Source organism: Zootoca vivipara, chromosome 7 (genome assembly GCF_963506605.1).
Source record: "Zootoca vivipara chromosome 7, rZooViv1.1, whole genome shotgun sequence".
In the NCBI taxonomy this organism is placed as follows: Eukaryota; Metazoa; Chordata; class Lepidosauria; order Squamata; family Lacertidae; genus Zootoca; species Zootoca vivipara.
In genome coordinates this window covers 39,606,925-39,631,002 of record NC_083282.1, presented here as the reverse complement: position 1 = coordinate 39,631,002, position 24,078 = coordinate 39,606,925, and the positions used below count along the sequence as shown (strand labels likewise).

Below are 24,078 nucleotides of genomic sequence, written 5' to 3'. Positions count from 1 at the left end.
GATTGTACTCTTTCAGAGAAATATAGAAGTCTTCACAGCTTTGCATTAATTAGCCACAAGAGGGAGATATGGGCATGGCCTATGGAAAGTTTACAGTTGATTAGGCTATCTTCTGATATTATTTATATGCTGTTGCTTTCTTTAAAAAAAGAAAACTGATGGTGAAATATAATGGCCTTAGTTCAAGAAGCACAAAGGCATTTGCATACTTTTGAGTATTTATTATTTGGATGATGCATTCACCTTTGGCTGTTTAAAACTTCCCTTGACCAAAGAGAAGGCAACCCAATACAATGCTAAACATAGGTCATGATCTAGCAAGGAAAAGTCCATTCGGCTAAACAGACTTCCAGGCACAGACTTCTTGTCCTAAATGTAGTTGCTGCTGCTGAGGATGGTGTTAAAAACCCTTACATCTACCCCCCCCCCCCGGTTGCATGCATGTCGCTCAACTTCGCACAGAAATACATGCATATGGTTATTCCCTTTTCCTCTGTGAATGACCAAGGTAAACTGGTTTCTGCAACTGCAAAGCAGCTGCTTCTTGAAACAAAATTAGTCAGTTACAGCACCATATCAAAATGGTAAGTTATACTAATACAGGAATGGATCATAAAGCATATTCAGAAAGAATAGTTTTATGGGAAGTTAGTGGAAGATAACCAGTGGAAGATAACCAATTACAGCATTTGGGAAAGAAGATATAAACTGCAGCAAACAACTGCATGTGCTTTTAAGTCACTGATGTTAAGGTTTAGCAAAATGGCAGATGAAATTTTATTTTCAAAAAAGACAGTAGACTTATTTCCAGTTTTTAATGCTTTCTTGTAAAATTGAAAATATAAAACCAGCTCAGCATAGTGAAAACTTTTATGTACATGAGGTCTGTGACTTTTAAAGAAGTCCTTTTATAGTCAAGAAAACATCAGATGAATTAACTGTGATTAAAGGGACCGGGATTCTTAAATTGAAAACATACCTTAAAAAAAATCTTTACAAGCATATTATATAATTTAGATTTATATTTTACTAAAAGAACTTACACAACAAGCAGTTTTGGATGCTCTCCCTTAAGAGAATCAATTTCAAAGTGCCACAGCAAAGGAATAGATTCCAATAATTGTACAGTATATTCCTTTATAAAATAGATTGGTAAAATGTGAGAGGTTGACTTAAATGAGCACATACATTTAGTTGCAGACTAAATACAGTAAAGGTAGTTGAACAACAATTCTGTAAATACAAAATGCATAAGCATGGTAAAGAAAACAAATATTTTAGCCGGGCTTAGGTATCCGTATAGATGGGAGGAATGTGATTCAAACAGTGATCAAAAGTGCCATTTTGGAAAAATCCATTATTTTCTTCTGTTCCGTTGATAACTACTTCTTCCGACACACATTGTGATTCAGAAATGACCTCATAGCCTGAAAATATGGCAAGCACATGAGACTGATTAATACTACGAAAGGTGGCAAATACAATCTGAGTACGAGGCGCAAACTAAATGTGATGCCCAGTTCTAAGATTAATTTTCTTAGTTTTTTTAATGGAAAGTAGCAAGTAGGCTTGAGAATGGGAAGAGGAGAAGAGCTGCTCAAGCACATACCCTGTTTCCACTATGAGGACTGTGCCTGAAGAGAAAAAATATATGCAACTGAGCTCATAGCTCCACAGCTTCTGATACATGTTATTGTTGCACAGCAGTTGTTTGTGCTTTCTTCACCCAATACCATAGGAGCCAACTCCCAGGGGCTGAGGACCCTTCGCCCCCACCTAAAATATTTGAGGCCCCACCAAAAGTTAATGGCACTGCTCTTCTAATGGTGTGTGGGCGTCAGGTCTTGTGTTCAATTATGTGGGCTTACCTGCCCCCCCTTACTTTATTCAAGTTGGCACCCATGCCCAATACAGTATTCACAAATTGTCATTAAAACCTTCAGTATGTAGAGTAACCATGATCTGCTTTGAAGTTACCGCATAAAATTGCTCTGCATGGCTTTTGTCAATGATTTCCAATTAAGACTTGGTAGCCTTACTGGTAAGATGTTAAACTGCTGGACACAATGTGGGGAGTGATTGTTTCTTTATCCTGGGTCGGGGTATACACACAGTATGTTTCTAAAATGAAATTCTAGTGGGTGGACCTTTGGCTGTTGTATGGATGGAGGATTCTGTTGTTTAAGTTTTAAAAATATAAGAGATAAGTGGATATAATTTGTGCAACACCCTGGCAAAAGCTCACCTTTGCAGCTACTTGTATAGCTATGCAGGCAAGTCACTTTTAAGTTTAAAACCAGCCAGCCAGCCACGTGAGCAGCTGCAGCAGAAACTTAAAAAAACATATTCTGTTTGCATTTGCAATTTTTCCTTGTGCGCTTTGTAGCTTCACGGGGCTGCAGCCTTAGAGACGCTGCTTATCAACTACAGTATAAAACATTTTTGGAGAATGAGTATCTGTTCCTTATTATCATTTAAATTCCTGTTTGTAAGAGACCCAACTCTTAACAGCACTCTTCATCCTTTTTCACCTGTGGAAACCAAATGAAGTTGGCTGATGAAAATGTGGCTGGGAAGGGGAAGGGGGTGAACAGCTATGTTAAAGAATGCTGCAGAAGGCCTAATACTCTCAAAACTATCAACTTTTAATTTTCTGGCTCCAATACCACTCATAAAATTTCAGAGTTAGTACTCTTTCTTCTAAATTGTTATGCCAACAGAAGCTCAAAGGGAAAGATGTACGGGTAGGAATGGGGGGGGGGGGGCAACGAGAAAGTATGAAGAGCTGGAACTTATCTCCTTTCCCCACAATATCCAATTCATTCTCCAGTTTCAGGATTTTTTTGAGAGCCTCATGCTCAAAAGAGTGTATAAGCAAACATCTAGGCTGTGTATACACTATACCTTTAAAACACATTCTTCTGCTCAAAGAATTCTGGGCACTGGGTTACAATCCCCAGCAACCCTTAACAAACCACAGCACCCAAAATTCATTGATGGAAATAACATACTTTAAAGGTATAGTGTGCACACAGCCCCGGAAAACATGAAGTGGGACCCATTGCACAAGGAACTTGTTTATCCTCTGTGCTACAGCTCAGTCTACAACACTGCTGAAATAAATTTGGAACCAAATCCCATATTCTCCTGTCTTGGTCTGTGTAGCAGTTTCTTCCATTCAAATGATCAATAGAATCTGAATAAACATGGAAATCAGATCTGCTCTGGGTTGCATTCTTGAATTTATTTTATTTCAGCTCTTGGTACATAATTATTTTATTATTTCCATATAACACTATCAATGTGCTTTGCAGATTACCATAAGTGACAAAATAAAACATCACCACCACCACCCAGTCAACCCAGGAGTTTACAATCCAAATTTCAACAGTGGGAAAACAGCAAAGGAAGGCTGGCAAGAAAGGATAACAAGGATAAATGATAGCAAATGCGCCTATGTGCACTTATTAGGTTTTGTTTCACCCACAATGAAAGGGCAATAGTAAGCCATGACAACCCAGATGCCATTGTAACAACCCAGATAGCACAAAACATCCAAAATACAGTGGAACCTTGGGTTGCTGCACATGTGCAAGTGGCGAAACCCAGAAGTAACCCTTTCCGGTACTTCCGGGTTTCCCGCAGTACGCAACCTGAAAACGTGTAACCCGAAGCGTCTGTAACCCGAGGTACCACAGTACTAATTTGAAGAATTTATTCTCTGTTAATAGGATTTTCTGTTGGTCACACTAGGCATTTGTAATAGATGAGATCTCCCTTATATTGATGGTACCATAAAACCAAGAAAAAGAAATATTAACTTAAGACCCAGTGAGTACAAATGGTCTATTTGGCAAGCAAATTATCTATGAATTGCAGGGTTGTTTGTTTTTGTATTTAAGACTCTTTAAGTATTTGCCTAAACATAAAAAGTACCAAAGTACTTTTGCAGTCTCATAGCAGTTTAGACGCCAGACATAAAAATATCAATGGCTGTTGAATTTGGTTTCTTGCCATGATATTATTCTTTGTTCCTATGACTTCTTTTGAAAAGTTTATTTAGTCTGCTTTATACTAATCCAAATCTGCAATCTGATGTTAACCTGAATAGAGGATGTTTTAATAACATCAAAAAAGCAACTTCCAAAAAGGCAGAGAACATGAAACAACACAAAAATGTCGGCTGTAGGTTAAAAAAAATCTACCCTTAACTTTTTGCTAGATTTTAACTTTTGCTAGTTGGAACAAGATAACTGCATATGATGATAAACCAGTCTGAATTTGAGGCAAACTACCTTCTGTGAAATGACTGTTTTGCTTATATTCTATGTAATATATGTCAGATTCGCTTCCATATTTGAGGACTGGAAAATGGCCAATACAACACTTTTTTTAAAAAAAAAAAAAGGGACCCGGGGATTGGGGGAGGCAGGCCTGGAATTTACAGGTGGGTTAACTTAACGTCTGTCGCAGAAAAATGATGGAAAGTATTATTAAAGATAATATTACAAACCATATAGAAGAACAAGCCTTGCTGTAGCAGAACCAGGATGACTTATGCAAGGGTAAGGTCTATTTCATTACCCTACTGGCTTGTCAACAAGCCTATAGATAGAGGTCATCTGGTTAACATAATGTATTTGGATTTTCCAAAAGCTTTCAGCAAAGTACCTTTCCAAAGGCTCTAGGTCAGGAACTGGTTACATAACAGGAAGCGGAGAGTAAGAATAAATGGACAGTTCTCCAGATAGAGTGATGTAGAAAGTGGAGTCCCCCAAGGATTGGTATTGGTGCTTTTTAACTTGTTCAGAAATGATCTAGAGTTGGGGTGAGCAGTGAGGCAGCCAAGTCTGCTAATGATACTAAATTGTTCAGGGGCATTAAAAAGTGATTGTGTAAGGCTCCATAACAACCTCTGCAAATTGAGTGAATGGGGCAGTAAAATGGCAAATGAAATTCAATATTACAAGTGCAAAGTAATGCATGTTAGGACAAAAAATTAATAATTTTATATATGCAGTCATGGAGTCTGAACTCACAATGCTTGACCAGGAATGAGACCTTGGAGTCATAGGGAATAACTCAATGAACCTATCAACGCAGGGTTCCATTAGCTTTGAAGAAGGCAAATTCCATGTTGGGATCATTAGGAAAGGCATTCAAAATAAAACTGCCAATATCATAATGTCATTATATGAATCTATTGTGTAACCGCATTTGGAATACAGCATACAGTTCTGCTCGCCTCATTTCAAAAGGGATACTGTAGAGTTGGAAAAGTTTCAGAAAAGGGCAAGCAAATGAAGAGAATATTGGGGGGGGGGGGGAAATGGGACATTTAAACATGCCAGCAGGAGTTTGCTAAAGTTACATATATTTTACAGCTTCATTTTTACATCTTTGATTTTTTTTTTAAATTGCATTACAAATTATTGGCTGGCACCTCAAAGACTGCATGTGTATAAGCAATTTGAAATTATGAAACAACCTTTTAAAAAGCCAATTTAATACCTTTTTCTAATACAGTACTTGGGTAACATTTTATAAACTCAAAATTTCCACAATCATGCTACAATTTTGTGAACTTAAATACAGAAATAAAAACAGTTGTCTCAGTATTAAAGGATATGATAAATCTGAAAATATTTTGTATATCTATGAAACAGAAACCTTTAGCCGCAATGTTAGCTTATCAAGTTGTAGAGCTAGATCTAATCTAGGCATTAAATGAAACATGTAGTCACTGCCAATCAAAAATTCTTCTGCATTGCTTCCAGTAATGTTTAACTGAAATAGGCATGTGATGTTAATACAATGTTGTCGTGCCATGTGTCTGATTCAACTAGACTAGATAATACTGGGAGACATGGGGATGGATAAGAGCCACACATTTCATGCAACACCTGACTCAGAGACTGAATTCTAGCTGTGCAGCTTCAGATAATCCAGTCTCTGAAAGTAGAGAATTAGGGAACCTTAATACATACAGAAAAGCAGCATCCCACCTTCCTTATTTATAAAATATTTATAAAAATATAAAAAAGATGTTTGCTTTCCTGCTATAATAAATTATTGAGCAAGATTAATCCAGTACAGCCCAGATCAGTTACCTGTTGAAGCTATAGGTGCACTGAGGATGTGATAGCCATTTTGTCGCAGAGGGTTAAAGCAATGGGAGTCCCCTGACAGCGCATCACTGTTGACAGATGAGTCCATTGCTCGGTAACAGTCCTCATAGTGGAAACAGTTCTGTATAGAATGAAAGCTGCCTTGATAACCTGAAAATAGATATTGTACACATTTTTAGGACTAGAAGTATGCATTTGGTTTCATTTATGAAATTTTGTTTCATAAATTGTAGTTTGTAGTTTGACATCAATCTTTAAACTTTTAATCATAGTGGTATTGTGGAGTTTATTTTCTAGGCTTGTTGTCTGAACAGAGAGACAGTCCTAACGCTTGCTCCTGCACACTCCTAGAACAGATTTATGGGGCGTGTGGGGAGAGTGGGGGGGGGAGTACTGTTGTGCAGCTAGAGGTCTTTCACTTGCAGGGTAACTTCAGTGGATTAATCGTAATAGTAATATGTGCATGAAGCAACTCACTGCCACAGCCACCCACTGCCAACTAGTTAACTAGTGAGGGACACTGTGGTAAATTCCACACGCCCCCCCCGCCCCCCGCAAAATGGAGTCAGGCCTAGCACAAGGTATTTCCAATCACACATGACAGGGAGTCGGAATGAAAGCTGCCTTGATAAAATTAGATTCTAAATTAGGTATATCCTCTTTAGCATTGGGCAGGGAGTTTCTGGCTGAGAGATTCAAAGAGCTCTTATGCCAGGCTGATCGGCTATCTCACTCTGAGACTTCAAAGACAGTACCTTATTGATGTTGAGAGTGATCCTCATTTCTATATTTATGAACTATGAAGTCCCCTGCACACACCTTCTGAGATGACTGTATACTTTAGAGATGGGCAGTGAATCAATGAGACACATGGATTCCACTGAGCCATCCCTTCAACTCCAATGGGCACTTTGTATGCATTGCTAAGGGAAAAGCTGAACATTTTCCAGCCTGCCCGGTAGAGACATCTACCAGAAATGATGACATGTCATCTCTCTTTCCCCATGTTTCTCTCCAAATTAGGCATGGCATACTGCTGAATGTATGTTTCTCCAGCAATATGAAAACCCATTTTGGGAAGTGGTAAATTTAAGTGGAGAAATGGGGGCGGTATAGGGGGTTGCTTAACCCATCCTCCTCGTCATGTTTTTCGTGCTCAAAATAGCATTCTCTAAGCAGTTTGATTCTCTTCCCATGATCTCCACATCTATAGGAAAAGTATATGATCTGTCAAGGGTTCAAATAAAAGCATGACATCCATACTGGTTTTTTCTGTTTGATTGGGGGGGGGGTTAAATTTAGCTCATGCTTCCTCTCCCAAATAACTAAACTGCAGAATTCATTTTGAAAGGGCTCCGTAGTTTAAGAGATGTGATGGCAGCCCGGCAATCACAGCATTCAGTGCAAACAATTCCTCTGCACCAGGTCCTTTGCCACTGTTAGGTCTTTAAAAATACATGGCAACAGGGAAAACACTGGAATACAACAACTATGATTCTCTACAATAACTGTGTTTGATCCAATCAAGGAAGGCCTTGTGATAAAATTATGGTCTCTCCTAATAGAGGAGGAGATTCTCACTCATACCCTCTCTCCTTGTTGCACCCCCACAAATCTGCTGGGGGTGTGGGGACCCTTGAGGGCAGCATGGGAAGTGGCACAGGAGGGACCTGTTAAAATTGCCTCCTTACTTTTGTTAGCAGGTGCTAAGGGGATCAAAACGTTAATTCTAGAGAAAATGGCTAGAGTTGCAGTACTTTAGTTTGCAGCTCTGCGGAGGGACTGACAATACAGCTGATTTAATCAGAAACACCGGTTCAGCTGCATTTCCATTCCAGATAAAAAGAGCATACTGTGATGAGTATCATTTAACTTGGCTTGTTGAATGCTCAAGTAATGACAAAATAATTACTTAGATTACACTGTTGCTGTACTTCAGAGTGAAGTCTTCCATTGTCATTCTCCCCCACTCCCATAACCACCCTACTTTGCAACCAGTTACCCGGCTGATATTTCAATTTGGACATTCTGTCAAATATGTCACAGATATTCTTCATGTTAGTCATCATTCCAATGTTAGATTACTCTTGTTATTTTCAGGCAAAGAAGGGGAAACATTTATATTGTTGTGGGTTTTTAAAAGCATTTTGTTCTTAAGCTCTTACAGATTTGTTCTTCCTTCATGCCAAAGTGTCTTTCAAGATCTAACAGAGAGTAACAGCAGGAGCTTAAAACAAGGTTCAAATCCCATAACGATAGTGCAATTAACAACCACATGTGGTTTAGTACTGCAATCTAAACATGGAGCTTTTAAAAAGATTTCTAAATTCTTAAGGGGCTAAAATATGAACCATTCTATGGAACTCTATAAAATTGGTCTTTCTCCACCCCCCCATCTCTTTTATTTTTGTAAGTTTCATAAAGTAACATTTCTTTTTGTGTTAAACGAATTCCTGGCAGCAGCAGGAGAGTTGACATCCCCCCGCACCCCAAACGATTTCAGCATTCCTTCAGTTTGTCAGATTTAAATCAAATCTGTGGCAGCTAATTTCCAATGAAGAATTTCCCAAACACCCTGTCGGTTTAAATGATCACTGGTAAATGTTTTATGTGGAATAAAATGTAGAAGTATAACAGTTAATAAAGGAATCAACTGTGTTCCAAACATAACATTCAGTTACAATTTTGCTTTGAATGTGACACAGAAAAGCTGTAGTTAACCACATCACAAAGTATGCTCGTTGCCTCTATTTCCCCCAAGCCACAACCCAAAAATCTAAAGCACTTTTTAAACGAATGATGTAATGAGGAAATTATTGGAATATGCCTATTAAATGCCAATTCGTTCATGTCATTCCACTTAAATGTATGAGCACAAATAAGTCAAACTCGTCAAATTACATAAAATCTCTATGAAAAGACATCATGTAAGATATATAAATAGCTGTGCTATTTCATTTGGTTGCCAAATTCCTTCAACGCATAACAATTTCCATCTGATCCTACTTTAGCTGAAATCAAAAATTCTGCTGGGTTTTTGTTTTCATCCATTGTCCATGCATTCTCATCCATAATGTGTCCAAATAGGATTTCTTTGAGACTTCTATTACCCAGAGGAAGGAGAAGTATAAATATGCCTTTTACTCTCATGACCAAAGATTTTACATTTGGTTGACAGTTGTTATATTTTCATTTTTAGTTAAAAAATTGAGCACATGCTACTACTTGTACTTATTTAAAACACTCATTCTAAGAAAATAACTTATTTTTAAGGATATTAATGACATTTACTTGGCCTGAAATTAAGATAATATTTTGGTGTTTGGCTAAAATGATTGCTTTTTAAAACCTATATGACACAGAACAATTAAAAAGCAACACTTCCCTCCAACAGGATGTGTGATTTTCTTACAGAATAAACATATTACAATAGTTCAACAGTTATTCTGTATGTTTGTTTCTGCTTTACTCTTGAGCAGCTAAACAATTCCCCTTGTGGTTTCATAGTTAGCTTATTACTGTAATGTGGTTATATGTTATTATCAGCTATCACGAATCAGCTATTGTGCTTCAGTGGCATTACTATTTTTAAATTTAATAACCTGTTCAGCTTCTGATCAAGCTTTTATGTAGGGACAAATTGCAACAAGGTCTGTTTCATGTTTTTTGTTGTCCACTGGAACCTTAATTGATTATGCTACTTATGAAAGATTTGCTATGTCCATTTTTGCAAGAAAAAAATTGTTCTGCTTGTCACGCTTGCATGCAACAAGAACATGCAAAAACCAAATAAAAACATGAAAGATATGCAAGATTTTAAAAAATGAGAAAGGGTATGGAAGTCTCCAGTTTGAATTCACCTTGTATCACAAATTGTATTATTTGGATTCTGGACTGGATAAGTGACCAAATTCCAATGGAACATGTTTCAAATAAGAATCGGAGACTGTCCATAAGATATTATGGGGAAAATAACAACTGTAGGATTGGGTTGGTAAAGAACAATATGTGTATTTTAATGATGGATTAATTTTATAGTTGCTTAGAAGCCATTTTGACATATCTGATCCCAAAACTAAAGCATTTGCGATTAATATAAAAGATTATTCAGCTCATTCCCATCACCCTTAGAATCAGTGCTGGCCAAGTTAAATACAATGTGCATACTGGTTTTGAAATCTGCAACTCAAACTATTTAAGGTTTAAGATTTTGTGAGTCAGAACACCACGTTAATGTATTCTGAGATTAAATAGACTGAAGACTAAATAGATAAGATCATTTCTGTAGTAATATCTTACTGTGCATCAGCAAATATGAGATTTAATGGAGTTTTGAGTAATTAATTATTGAGAACAGCAGTCATATACATTCAAAAATCTATAAAATAAAATTGACGTATGACACAGACTCAGAACATATTAAAGAATACAGGGCTTATTTGCCCAAGAATATAGGTAAAAATACCACAATGGATGTCTGATGAAAATTATGGAACAGTGCACATACATTTTCTTTAAACATGGCCCATAAGGGACAGCTGCTATAAAATTACGGTATGTCATTACAGTATGTAATGTATAGATAGTACATTACTCCACAGCTGAGAAATAACTACATAAAAACTACTCACCAATATATGCTGGAAGTGCCAAGAAAAAAAGGATTTTTACCAAATGTAGTGGAAATGTTAAAACACAGATTTTTTTGGGGGGGGGGGAATTTCCTGAACTCTTAGATATAACTGTAGATATAACTGTAAGATATGAAATTCAACTAGACCCTGTGTTCTTTTTCTTGAAATATGCAAATGAGCTAGTAAGGTATGATAATAAAGAGCTATTCATATATGATACTGTTGGGTGTCAATGATATATCCTAAAGAATGGACAGGAAAATTGTACAAATTGGCCTCAGTGGTTAAATTGAGGCACTATATCAGATTTAAAGAAAAATATGAAATTGGTTGTATCCATTTCTGCAACCATACTTCCTCTTTCCCCGTGTGCCACCAAAATCTGCTCCAGAGGGTCTCCCAAACCATCAGGATTAGATTTTGAGGGCACACAGAGGGCTGCAGGGGAGAGGGAGAAGCTTCATTGTGTAAATGGGTGTCTGATGCATGAGTGGGACAACTCAGTGACAACTTACATTCATAATGTAGAGCTACTTCGTTGACTATAGCAGGAGAAATGAGTTGTTTCCAGATATAAAACATGGTTTTGCAATGTTTTGGATATACTTCACTATAGGATGTTTTATGTTATACAACATATTTTGTTTGTAGTTTTGCTAATTAGTGTAAAATTACACTTTATTTCCATTTTTTTAAAGCAAAGATAACTTTAAAGGGATTTAGGTTTGCTAGTTTCGAGACTTGTAGATTTTGGCTTAATCTATTCTAGATATTTATGTTTATCCTTTGTTGATGATAAACTGTTAATGTTTACTGTCATTTTTGATTTGATTCCGTCATTTGCTGATGCTTGTTGGCTGGGTTGTGGCCTTGCTTGAGCCGCACAGACCTGAACTAGTCCAAAAAATACTAAACTCAGGAAATTTTCGCAACTAACTGAGCTTGAGTCTTATACATCTTGTGTAATACTACATGACTGCTAGTAGCCCTGCTTGTATCCAAATCAAATGGGCAACGGTGGGGACAGGTATATAATTGGAAATGGGCTCAGATGGAGTGGGGATTTCCCTTGCATGTTGCTCTTTTATGCTAGCTTATACACAGGACACACCCTTTCCCAAAGGCTAGGCAGCTGTCACCTGTAGTACTAAGGCCTAAAACATAAATACATTTCACATTGGATGTCCACATTTTCCAAAGAGCTCTGTCTTGTTGAAAGGACGTCTTCCATTGAAATACATGGAAATTTGGCAGCACTAAACAGAATACACTATCACAGTTTCCACATCTGTATTTAAGCTCCTACTTCATTTGTACACTTCAAAACCTATACAAAGCACTTGGTTTACACTGCATTAGCTTGTCAAGGGTGGCTGCTTCTACCAGTCATAAATAGTTATCATTGATCACAGATTCATAGCTGCCAAGTTTTCGCTTTTCTCGCGAGGAAGCCTATTCAGCATAAGGAAAAATCCCTGTAAAAAAGGGATAACTTGGCAGCTATGCACAGATTACAGCCCATTATGCCACTGTTAATTATAGTGTTCCTCTTTCATACTGCAGAAGATGAAGTGCTTTCAATACAGAATAAATGTGGTGCAGTTGCCATTTGCTGCCTTAATGTAAGTAAGCACTGTAACCAATCAAACAATGCAGAGCTTCAATGAAAATATTAGCAAACCTTCCAGACATAACTAAACATTGTGAGGAACATTTAGCTGCTGACAAGAATAGCAGCCTCAAATAGTTTTCCCTTCTCATCTATAATGGGTTGTACAACTGACTGTACTAATGTCACTATACTGAACATTTTCCTACTATTTCTATTCCACTTCGCAGCATAAGTCATAGCACCATGTGCACTATACCCTTTTTGGTCAGCTCTTAAAAAGAATCAGCACACACATTTGGCATTTCTTGTACGCACTGGGCATCAACACATGCACACACATATGCATGAACATAGTATAGAATTACCTTGTGGTCCCTGCTGTGCAGACTGGTTTTGAAATTGCGTATATGTTTTATTTGCTGAGAAGTGCTGCCCTCTTGGAGATTGGCTGTGTGATGATGGGGAGCTGTGTTTCGGAAGTAGGGGAGGAGCAACTATGGTTTTCAATGGACTAACGAGAGGAGGATGAATATTTGGAACAATCCTAGAACAAGAAGGAAGAGCAAGAGAGATGATAAACTTGATCCCATATCATTGAGTGCATGAAACACTTCGGCAAGTATAGCTTGTGTGTGTGTGTGTGTGTGTGTGAGAGAGAGAGAGAGAGAGAGAGAGAGAGAGAGAGAGAAAGAGAGAGAGAGAGAGAATTTTACTTACAATTCATGTAAGTTAAAAGTACAGTATTAATAACTACAAATCTGTCTGTGAGACATGACAGCAACAACAAAAATAGCTTAACAGAAATACACTTTTAAAAACCAAGGTGGAATCTACACACATATTAAAAAACGCTGTGAAAATGCTTTTTAAAAAAAGTTTTGGAAAATATATTGAATTAGCAATAGCTCACCATCGCCATCTATTGTCCCATTTGTATATTGCACTTTACAACACACTTAAAGTGTTTTATTTGCAGCTATATAGCTGAGTCCCAAATCTCTAATCACTTGCAAAAGTTTTACTGACGAGTTACAGAGTACAGTGGTACCTCGACTTACGAAGGCGATCATTGCGCGGCGCTCTTCGGAATTCGAATCCTTCGTAAGCCAAGCGTCCATTTTGCGCATGCGTAAGGCGCGATTTTGCACTTTGCGCATACGCAGAACGCGCGCGGGGCGAAAATACTTCCAGGTTAGCAGACTTCGGAAGTCGAAACCTTCAGACGTCAAGGCATTCGTAAGTCGAGGTACCACTGTACAGGTATATTGCATCTACTTCTCATAGCATAGGAGCACTTCATCCTTTTAGAATGCATTGAGCTTTTAATTGATCAAAAATGCCTGAGCTGGTTTGTTTTCCAGTTGCAAGAGCTGAGCTTCCTTCTTTGCACACAACCTCAGTATTATTATTTGTCCCACCACTGGCCCCAAAGCAACTTATTAAAAACTTCAAAAGGCTGAGGGCTGTTTCCTATTGATGCATTTTCTACAAAAGATAATCATGCAGGTAACAAGTATTACACAGTCATGTTTGAAATAAAGCAGGTGTGGTTATTAATTCATGAGCAAGTTCATTGAAGGGTACCTGTTTCCACTGCTGAGCTTTCAAGCACCTTGCCAAACATAGGAAAGCAGCAAGGCAGAGGGGAGACCACATACAATCCAATCAGAAGCCACAGTGAAGCTAGCCCTGACTTGGATTGTTGTAGAAAATCACAGTAGTCAGCAAGAATGTGTGAAGATTGGAAGAGTCCAGAGATTTGCATAATGAATGAAAGTTCTAACTGAGAAACCTATCACCATTCATTATCCTGTAAAGACTCTCCTCACAGGGGGGGTCGTAAGGTGTCCTAACAAAGTGAAGATTTATGACACTGATGCCTTAGGCATCCCGATGTACCTCAGGGTGGAGACAACTGGCGAAAGAACTTGTGGAAAGTACTTTTGATCATGTTTCAGTTAGCTACTTGAAACTATAGGGCAAAATCTACCATGCAATCCATGCTCTGTTGAAAACCTTATTCATTTTGTTAGGAATTGTGTGTGAAAGAGTAGCATTTAAGTGAAACCCGTCCCAGAATTTGTCTGGTTTGAATGGCACGGGCAGAGCAGAAGAGTGAGGCATCTGTGTTAGATTTATATAAGCAGTGTGTAAACCAAGAATAATATGTAACACGTTTTGCCAGCCATATGGATCCAAGTACAGCATGGCATTTATTCTACAGATTATGTGTTTTCGTTGCTTCCGTCCTTGTAGATCATGAGGTCAAACTCATGGGCAGATCGGCTGCCTAATTATTTGATATTGCTAGTGTTGTCTCTCATACCTTTGGCAGGGAAAGTTACCCCTGATTCCACTCAGGTGTTCTGATAAAGGCTTTCAGTGTTCTATGCAGGGAGTCACTATAGCACAGAGATGTGTGAGTTTATGCAATACTTCAGCTTGATAACTGATCTGACCAAATTCTCAAAGTCATCTTCAGCCATTCCTAACTTTTTTTTTTTAAAAAAAATGCTTTTGAAATGGTTTTGTTGTTTTCATTTTTGTATAAGACTCTTGGCTGAAACCCTGGAGTGCTACTTCCAGTCATTGTGTAGGCTATACTGAGCCAGGTGGACCAATGGTCTGGCTTGGTTTACGGCAGTTTCCTGTGTTCCAATGCCCTGCATTGAGAAGAGGCAATGTATGTATTTTGTAATAAATAATGTCTCTGATTATATTTTACTTTTAAAATCTTCCTGGTAAATGGGTTTACAGAACAAACTACTCCAAAACCAGTAAAGATTAAAATGACAAAAAGGTAAGCCTTTTCTGGCTCTACTACTTAGCTAATCTTATTTAATGTATTCCTGACAACAGAAAATACAGAACAGCATGTGTAATTGGTAACTAGTTTAAGAGAATATAAAACTGAAACTCAAGAGAAATCCACTTCTCTTTTACTTATATACTTGGGGTGAAATACGACCACAACAGAGACAGGGATGTTTCCAATATGAACACAGCCTCACTTTGTTGTTGTTTTGGAAGGAAAGCTTTGACTGTCAAATTCCTCTGCTAAACAATGGATTCCAATATTTCTTCCATCCATCTCAGCAGGAAGAAGATCAGATCCAGAGTTCAGTCCATCTGTACTTTATCTCAAATAAATTCCAATATGTTTTGTGATGTGGTGCTTGTCTGTACTTCAAACCATTTATCAAGTACTGTCAAATAGCATATAATAAATGTTGACATGGAGGGTGATTATTCATTGAATGCTAACACAAAGAAATGCAAAAGTATAGTAAAACCTCAGAGACTCAGGGCTGATTCATACATTATAACCTACCATTTGCTGGCATGTCAGCCATTCACATCAGTGGTCTACATGACAGTATAAACACTGTACTCTGAAAGGTGCACAAGAAAGGTGCCACATTAATTTTGTGTGTGTGTGAGAGAGAAAGTTTAGAGTAAATGTCAGAAAGTTGCCGAATGTTTATGTTTAACTGTAATACTTAAGATTTTAGGATGCCAAAGGGAAATTTCAGAATTTGTAAAAACTAAAGACCATTTTTTGATAACCAGCCAAGGGGAAACTTTAAGGACTCTTTTACAGAACTACTCATCTTGGTATAAGTATCAGTTAATTGGTTTGTGCCTCAAATTTGTTTATGCAGTCATGAAGTATAGGCAAGATTGAATGAAGCAGAATGGAATTCAGGGGGGGGGGAATCAAGAACTCTTTCCTTGACTTGAATGTTACTGACATAGTTTTCCATAAGAAATTGTAAGCACTGCAATATGGTACAGTATTTTCCCAGAGTTCACAATTCAGAGCTAACTGGTGTGATCTACAGTTGTCCTAAATTGCTGTACAAGGAGGTGTGGCTAAAGCATGATAGGATTCCTTGATTATGTAAACAAGCACCAAACCAAAATAATTAGTTCAGGATAAGGTAAAGGTAAAGGGACCCCTGACCATTAGGTCCAGGCGTGACCGACTCTGGGGTTGCGCGCTCATCTCGCATTATTGGCCGAGGGAGCCGGCGTATAGCTTCCAGGTCATGTGGCTAGCATGACAAAGCTGCTTCTGGCAAACCAGAGCAGCATATGGAAACACCGTTTACCTCCCCGCTGTAGCGGTTTCTATTTATCTACTTGCATTTTGACGTGCTTTCGAACTGCTAGGTTGGCAGGAGCTGGGACCAAGCAACGGGAGCTCACCCCGTCACAGGGATTCAAACCACCGACCTTCTGATCAGCAAGCCCTAGGCTCAGTGGTTTAACCCACAGCGCCAGGTAGGAGCCATAATTTAGACACCTCAGGATGTATATTTTCCATGATTGTGTAAACAAGCTTTAAGTAAAATAATACTATACTAGTAAACTATAACAAATAAATGCAAAATGCCTCATTTATTTAAAAAAAAACTGCACTCTAATCACTCAAATTATATATATATATGCCTCTCAAGTCAGCTACAGGATCAAAAGACCAAAGCAAAGTGAAAAGAAAGAGAAAAGGTTAACATCAATTTTCATCTCTTCCAATAATATTAAAAATGATGTGCAAAGCTCTACTAATCTAGTTTCTGGACGATGCCCAGTTTCTTGCCACGTGTTTCTTTTCTGGGCCCTACCCTCAGGGAATTTCTGTCAACACAAGCTCAGGAAATAGTTAAACCATTCAGTTTTTAGGGGGAGAAACCCTCTATCTGAAGTTTGGTGAACTTTGCTACTAATCAGTCCCAGGTGCCTTTGCCTTATTTTACAGAATATGCAGGATTCCTTCAACAGCACAATACTAAATCAGTCATTGTAGTTTACTCTCCCAAAGAACTGTTCTATTTTATGGATTTACATTAATGTGTAAGCATGCAGCAAAAAGCTTACTCTTGGATACTTGTATCCTCTACTACATTATATTGGAACTCAACAGAAACTCAGCAATATGCTTCTATCCTCTTAGTGAACAATGACTGTTCGGCTCAAGGACTAGCAAAGGAAGCAATCGCTACCAATATCAGAATGACCATGAATTCTTCTTTCATGGTTCTTCTTACAGTATGAAGAACATGATATTTTTGACTCCCATGTAGTTTAGCACAGATACATCGGCCACTTGAATTTGCAACAAAACAAATGGGTCACAATGCACAAAATATCAACATGGATCGACATGCAGAAGTTAACCAAGTTTGAAATAAAACTAAAAACTAGTCTGACAAGTTTAAATTTTAAAGGGGGTGGGGCAAAGGTTATCAAGTTGGAGGAACAGAAGCAGTTCTACATCTTTTACACATGAATGCAACTTTAAAGAAACTTTAAACGAAAATTATACTTTTCAACAAAATAAAAAAAATTCCTTCCAGTAGCACCTTAGAGACCAACTAAGTTTGTCTTTGGTATGAGCTTTTGTGTGCATGCACACTTCTTCAGAGAAGAACAAACATACAAAACTTTTCAACAGTTTCCTTTTGCTTTTATTACAAAAAAGTGGGACACTTCAATTTTAGCAATATTGAATGTTGTCAATATTTGTTGCCAGAACTGCATGTTGTCTGTAGGGAAAACTCTGCACCAACATAACCTAAATTCTGCCCTAAAAGCAAAATTCTGCACCCAATAAAAATTAAACAAGTAGTTTATTTTGCACAAGGACGGGCCTTTATATGCAGGAAATTTCAGTATGGCTATAATTTTATGGGCGGAGGGTGGCGGTGGAACCCAGAAGGGCAACCACAGAAGGTGAAAAAGTCAGTGTGGTGTAATTGAACATTGAAGTTCACAGGGTAACACTGGACCAATCACTATCTCAGTCTACTACAGCACTGAACCAATCACTATCTCAGTCTAGCCTACAGCAGCACTCATTACCCCAGAGGTGAGCTTCTCACTCTCTGAAGGTCTTTCAAACAAAGGGTGGACAGTAGGGTGATGACTTTTTCATTTTTTTCTCAAAAATTATTTTCTGTAGCACAAATGGATGAACCTTTGCCTATTAATGACTAAAATGAGGTATATTCAATTGAAATATTTAAAAAGGTTACGCACAAACCGTTTTTAATTTTTTTGTATGCCATTTTACCATTTCATAAAATTGTATTAACAATTCTATATATATTTCGTATCAAATTTTGAACACAACACCGCATTCCACAATGCGGAGTGTTCTTAGCAACATAGGGTATACAAATGTCACACCTGCGCAAGGTAAAAGCCCCTTTTTGGGACCTCAAAACTCAGCAGCAGACCCTGCCGGACATGCTGGGAAAAGAACCTACAGGAGAGGTAGCAAAACATCGTCCTCTAGCGGCATCTATACTGTTACTGCAGCTAAAAAAAGCTTCCTTGTGTGTTTGATGACCCTATATGATGATGTATATATGTGACTCTAAAGCTTGGGTTCAATTTTATATCTGCTTACAGTGACTTCAAAAATGGTCAAAAAACTGATAAATAAATTTTTTAAAATCATTTTGTGCGTGAGGGTTTTTTAATCAAATCTCTTTGAAAGTAAGATTTTATCTAATCTTTAATGAAAGCTCATCAAATTATGATACAGGGAAATGAGGTTGTAACAAATCATCACCCTAGTGAACAGCCATCTTTTGGGGATGCTTCTCACTCTGGATTTCCTGCATTAATTGGGGGGTTGGACTGCAAGGCCCCCTTCAACTCTGTGGTTTCCCCCCAAAAATACCCAGCGTTGCTGTTCACTACTAAGATTAGTCCTCTCCTACAACTCTTTGCTCTCTTCCACACATCTGTGCCGAACATAGACATAACATTCCATGATAAAGAAACAATTTTCCTGAATCCTTCTTATTAGAATCCAACTTTGAAACCAGAAGGTTTATCACTCCGAAATGCCGTGTAGTTGATATGCACCAAAGCTCAATAAATATTTAACACTACACTAAATCAAATTTGTGTACCTGAAAGTAGTATTTGTGTTTTTTCCACTCTTAACACTACCCACACAAACAAGAACCTTACAGTACAAAGCTGCTGCCAAACCTTTAGTAGAAGAATGCAGATTAATATACCGTATTTAATATCCCTAATATTCAGTGGCTATCCCACATACAAGAGTGCAAAAATTCAAATGTCTTCCTTACTGGAATCACCTACATAAATTTGCTTTGCAGATGCCTTTTGAAACATACCCACTCTTTGGCAATCACACGCTATGACCTAGAATATCAATTGATATGCTAAAAGTTGGTATGTGGCAGGTTCCTTCCTTACTAAAGATGTCTATCTAGCCCCTTTCCAACTCTTGTTATTCTATGAATGGTGTTTTATAAAAACAGTTCAACATATCTAGTCAAAATGAGCAAGCTGGGGACAGCATTCAGACCTGTGGGAGACAGAACAGTTTGTGGACACAATATACCTACTAGTACCTACACACCACATTCTACACCACACATATAGCTGTGAACTTTTTTTTTTTTTTTAGTGAAGAAAACTCTTTAAGATGCAGTGTTGTTTTTCCATCTTCAGGCTGCCACAAATCAAATTTTACTATCTTCACAACTGGTGAAATTAAACAGAGCTTGTCATTATTTATGGTGAGTGTTGTAACTAATGCTAAAATAACACTTCACTACCTGAAACTTTTAAAAAAAACACACTGGATCATGACAAGGTCCACTTTCTATATGCCAAAATATTTCTAAATCAAACACTTCTCCTTTAATTAATATTAATATAAATTAGTATAAAATTACTTGATCCAGCATTCTGTACACTTCACACACTTCTTTATTGAAGAGAAAAAAATATTATACATCTCATATGTAGCCAGGGTAAATATATTTGGTAATGAAGTCAGATTTTGTTAGAACATTTTCAAGTAAATTAAATAATTTTTGTCAAACTATTTAAATGTCTTAGCAAACCATTTGGGAAAACTGAGAGCTGCACTTGTTATTGACTTTGGCAAAGAATGGTATAACAAGGGCCTTTTTTTGTTTTAAAAAGGTTCTAAATCAAAATCTTAGTCTTTCTGTCAAGCGTGAGTAGACTTCTTGTGCTCTGCTTCTTGTAGCTTTTGGCTTCTCCCACATTTGATGACTCAATCATTACGGGTTTTTTGATAGCAATCATTTTGGTCCGTCCCAAAGACTTAAACCCAGGAATCCAAGCTTGTCATCACATTGGTTCACAGTGTAGAAATTCTGTACATGTACTTAAACATGGAGGCTGAGATAGGTGATGAATGAGGCAAAACATTGCAGGGTTGCCAGAAGTGTATATAGCAGCTTGCATAAAAAAGGATAGTGATGGGTTTTTATTTAATTTGTGCCATATACATTTTTATCTGAGGGAATGCAGGTGCACTACAGCAAGGCTGGGGAACTTGTGCCCTCCATATGTTGCACTCCAACTCCCATCACCCGCAGTTGTCATGGCCAATGGTAAAGGAAAATGGGAGTTGCAGTCCAGCAAGATATGGAGGGCCACATGTCCCCCATCCCTTTGCTACAATTAATTAATTTAGGTGCAATTTGGTAACTGAAATTTTGCACCTTCATTAATTAATTAATTAAGGTGCAAAATTTCAGTTACCAAATTGCACCTAAATGTATGGTGCATATGTAGTCTTAGTATACATAAGTAATATTAGGTGTAAGATTATCGTATACTCTCAAAATAAATGCTGGCACACACAGTCATCCCATCACAGGCCAAACTTCATCTCTATGCACAAAGTTCTGATTTATTTACATTATATTAAACTAAGGTTTATATTCTGATCTTTGCCTGGAGGTCATAGCGTGGGCTAGAACAACAGGCAACATGAACAAAATAAAACCCACACACACAATTTAAATAGCAAAACATTTAAAACCAATATTCAATATTTTTCAATCTGCTACTGCCAAGAACCCCTAGCCAAAAATAAAGAGGGTCCTTAAGTCACATATTGAGGCCAATTCAAGGCTAATTTGATTTTCCACAATAATATAGCTCACAATGTACAGTATTAGAGATATTATTTAGATTTGAAACCCTGAAATTAAACTACAGTAAAGGCTATTAAAAAAATAAAATGTATCTGAAATAGGGCTGTTGAAAGTTCAAGTCAATTCCTATGCATGTATGGGATACAGTCTCTCCCACAAGTACAGTTTTATTAGTCACCCTTTTATCAAAAATATTTCATAAAGTGAAATTTATTTCACAATTTATTTATGCATAATTACTATCTTTGTTTTTTTAATTAGAAAATATAAGAAAGGTGTATATATGTATACACCTTCCGATTTGTGACTGAACTTGTTCTCCCCAGGAAATCTATGATCTGCTACTCTGCAAAGGTTTGCCTCTTATTCTTGCTCATGAGCTTGAGTAGCAGTTTGGAGGCAAAAGGGTAACTAGGGGAATAATGGAGCAGTCTGAGGAACCACAGCTTCTCTGTTGTTTTAAAGAAAGCAGCCACAAAACTGAAAGATGTGAACTGCAAACAGAATCTCACACTTTTAAATTTACTTAAACAAAAGCAAGGATATAAGTAGGCAAGTTCTTATGAGGGATGTTTCAAAAGAGCATAAAAGGTGGCTGGCTAATGGAATTCCATTATAGATCTGTTGGTTGAATGGGAAACCTTTGTAATAGGAATTGAGTGGGAACTTTTAGCTCCTTAAATATATTGATTTTGGGGGGGTCTGTTAATATACAGGATCAGTTTCCACACTATCTAAAAAGGACAGATGCTGGTGAGCTCCACAAGTATAACCATGACTGTGGGCCACATGTCATTATCTCTACTTTCTATTTACCCTAAAAGTCTGGCCATCATTAGAAGCTGAACTCTCAACCTCTTCCCTTAAGTATACATTTGAGCTAAAGCACTGCTACCTATAATTTGTCTTTGACGTCTCTGGAATTCAGTTTGAAGTTTATAAAACAATTCCGCCACACTAAGATATCACCATTCTCAGAAATGTCATTTAAAGTTTATATATGCTTATTTCTCACCAAAGAAGAAATTCATGTAATTCCCAAGATACATTCATGTATTCCTCACCATTGGGCAGATGCAAAGTCATTAAGCCAGGCATCCCCAAACTTCGGCCCTCCAGATGTTTTGGACTACAATTCCCATCATCCCTGACCACTGGTCCTGTTAGCTAGGGATCATGGGAGTTGTGGGCCAAAACATCTGGAGGGCCACAGTTTGGGGATGCCTGCATTAAGCCAATAATTCTCATATGAGAAGGACATCCCTTAAAGTGATATGGGAGAACACAAGGTTCCAAGGAGTGATGGGATCCTGAGGCAGGTGACAGGACTCTCTCAAGAGCTGCAGCCTGGCAGTGGATTCTCATAGATCCATATTAGATTTCTGGACATGATTGCAACATCAAGCCCCCTCCCCCTCTCAATGATATAGGAACAGAGTTGCTTGGTTCTTAAATTTCTTAAATTTAGGAAAGGGTCAGAGCAATCCTGTTTGGTTCAGTGTGGTCCAATAATAATAATAATAATAATAATAATAATAATTACAGCCTTTACCAAAGGTGTCATGGGCTTTGAAGACACTCGATCTCAGGACGCAAGGGAGAAACGTGCTAAGAGGAAGGCACACTTACACACTGTGATCAACTCGCGCCTGGAAACCACTGTCCCCACTGTGGAAGGACGTGTGGATCCAGAATTGGCCTCCACAGTCACTTACGGACGCATTGTTAAAACCGTTTTTATGGAAGACAATCTTACTCGGCTATGAGTGAGAAGAAGAAGAAAAAGAAAAAGAAGAAGAAGAAGAAGAAGAAGAAGAAGAAGAAGAAGAAGAAGAAGAAGAAGAAGAAGAAGAAGAAGAAGAAGAAGAAGAAGAAGAAGAATTTATTATTTATACCTCGCCCATCTGGCTGGGTTTCCCCAGCCACTCTGGGCAGCTTCCAACAGAATATTAAAATACAATAGTCTATTAAACATTAAAAGCTTCCTGAAACAGGGCTGCCTTCAGATGTCTTCTAATAATAATGCCCAGGTTGCATGTTCGATCCCCATATGGGACAGCTGGATATTCCTGCATTGCAGGGGGTTGGACTAGATGACACTTGAGATCCATCCGAACTATGATTCTGTGATCATTTGCTCTATTTCCAATTCAGGCCTTGGCATATACAGTATACCCAAAACAGCATCACCTACTTATAAGGGTAAAGTACCAGCAGATTCAGGTTAAATCAGGAGTTTACAGGGAGAGGACAAAGGGGGAAAAGCCTCCAAAACATCCCAATGAAAACTCAATGCCAAGGAATGCTGACCGATAGAGAGTAAACCCTGGAAACTGTGTGGAAGGGGGAGTGAAAGTGGGTGGCTGGAGGAGGCCGAAGGGAGAAACACATGGATATAAAAAGGGTACAGAGGACAGTCTCATTATGTGGATAGGCCATTTCCTGAGAATCCATTTTAAAATGTTCCCAGGGTGGGAAGTCAGAACTGCACCTAGAAATCAGTGGAGATAATCAGTATTCTAATGTGCACAAGTATGTTCCCTCAAAAACCTACTTGGAGAAAGGAGCCTGCAAACAGCCCACCAAGAGGAGAGCATGCTCAGTGGGCACAGAATGCTGACAGACTGTTTTGGGGAGGGAGAATGGAATGGAGGGGCTGTAGCCCTGCAGAGAAAAACACTCCACACTGCTCTAATGCCAGTGGGGTGTTATTTCCACAATCCAAATATCTTTACCTGCAACTG

General features: G+C 38.0%; 1 protein-coding gene across 1 annotated transcript in view; it reads right to left on the bottom strand.

Annotated features, from left to right (window-relative positions):
* Positions 1 to 778: 778 nt before the first annotated feature.
* Positions 779 to 24,078, bottom strand: part of GLIS1 (GLIS family zinc finger 1) — a 197,087-nt gene continuing 173,787 nt past the window's right edge. The window contains exons 9-11 of the mRNA XM_060276899.1: positions 12,740 to 12,918; positions 6,111 to 6,278; positions 779 to 1,427 (exon numbers count right to left, since the gene is read on the bottom strand). Coding sequence (XP_060132882.1) covers positions 1,288 to 1,427; positions 6,111 to 6,278; positions 12,740 to 12,918 — 487 coding nt within the window. The 3' untranslated portion in view covers positions 779 to 1,287. The remainder of the gene's footprint in view (positions 1,428 to 6,110; positions 6,279 to 12,739; positions 12,919 to 24,078) is intronic.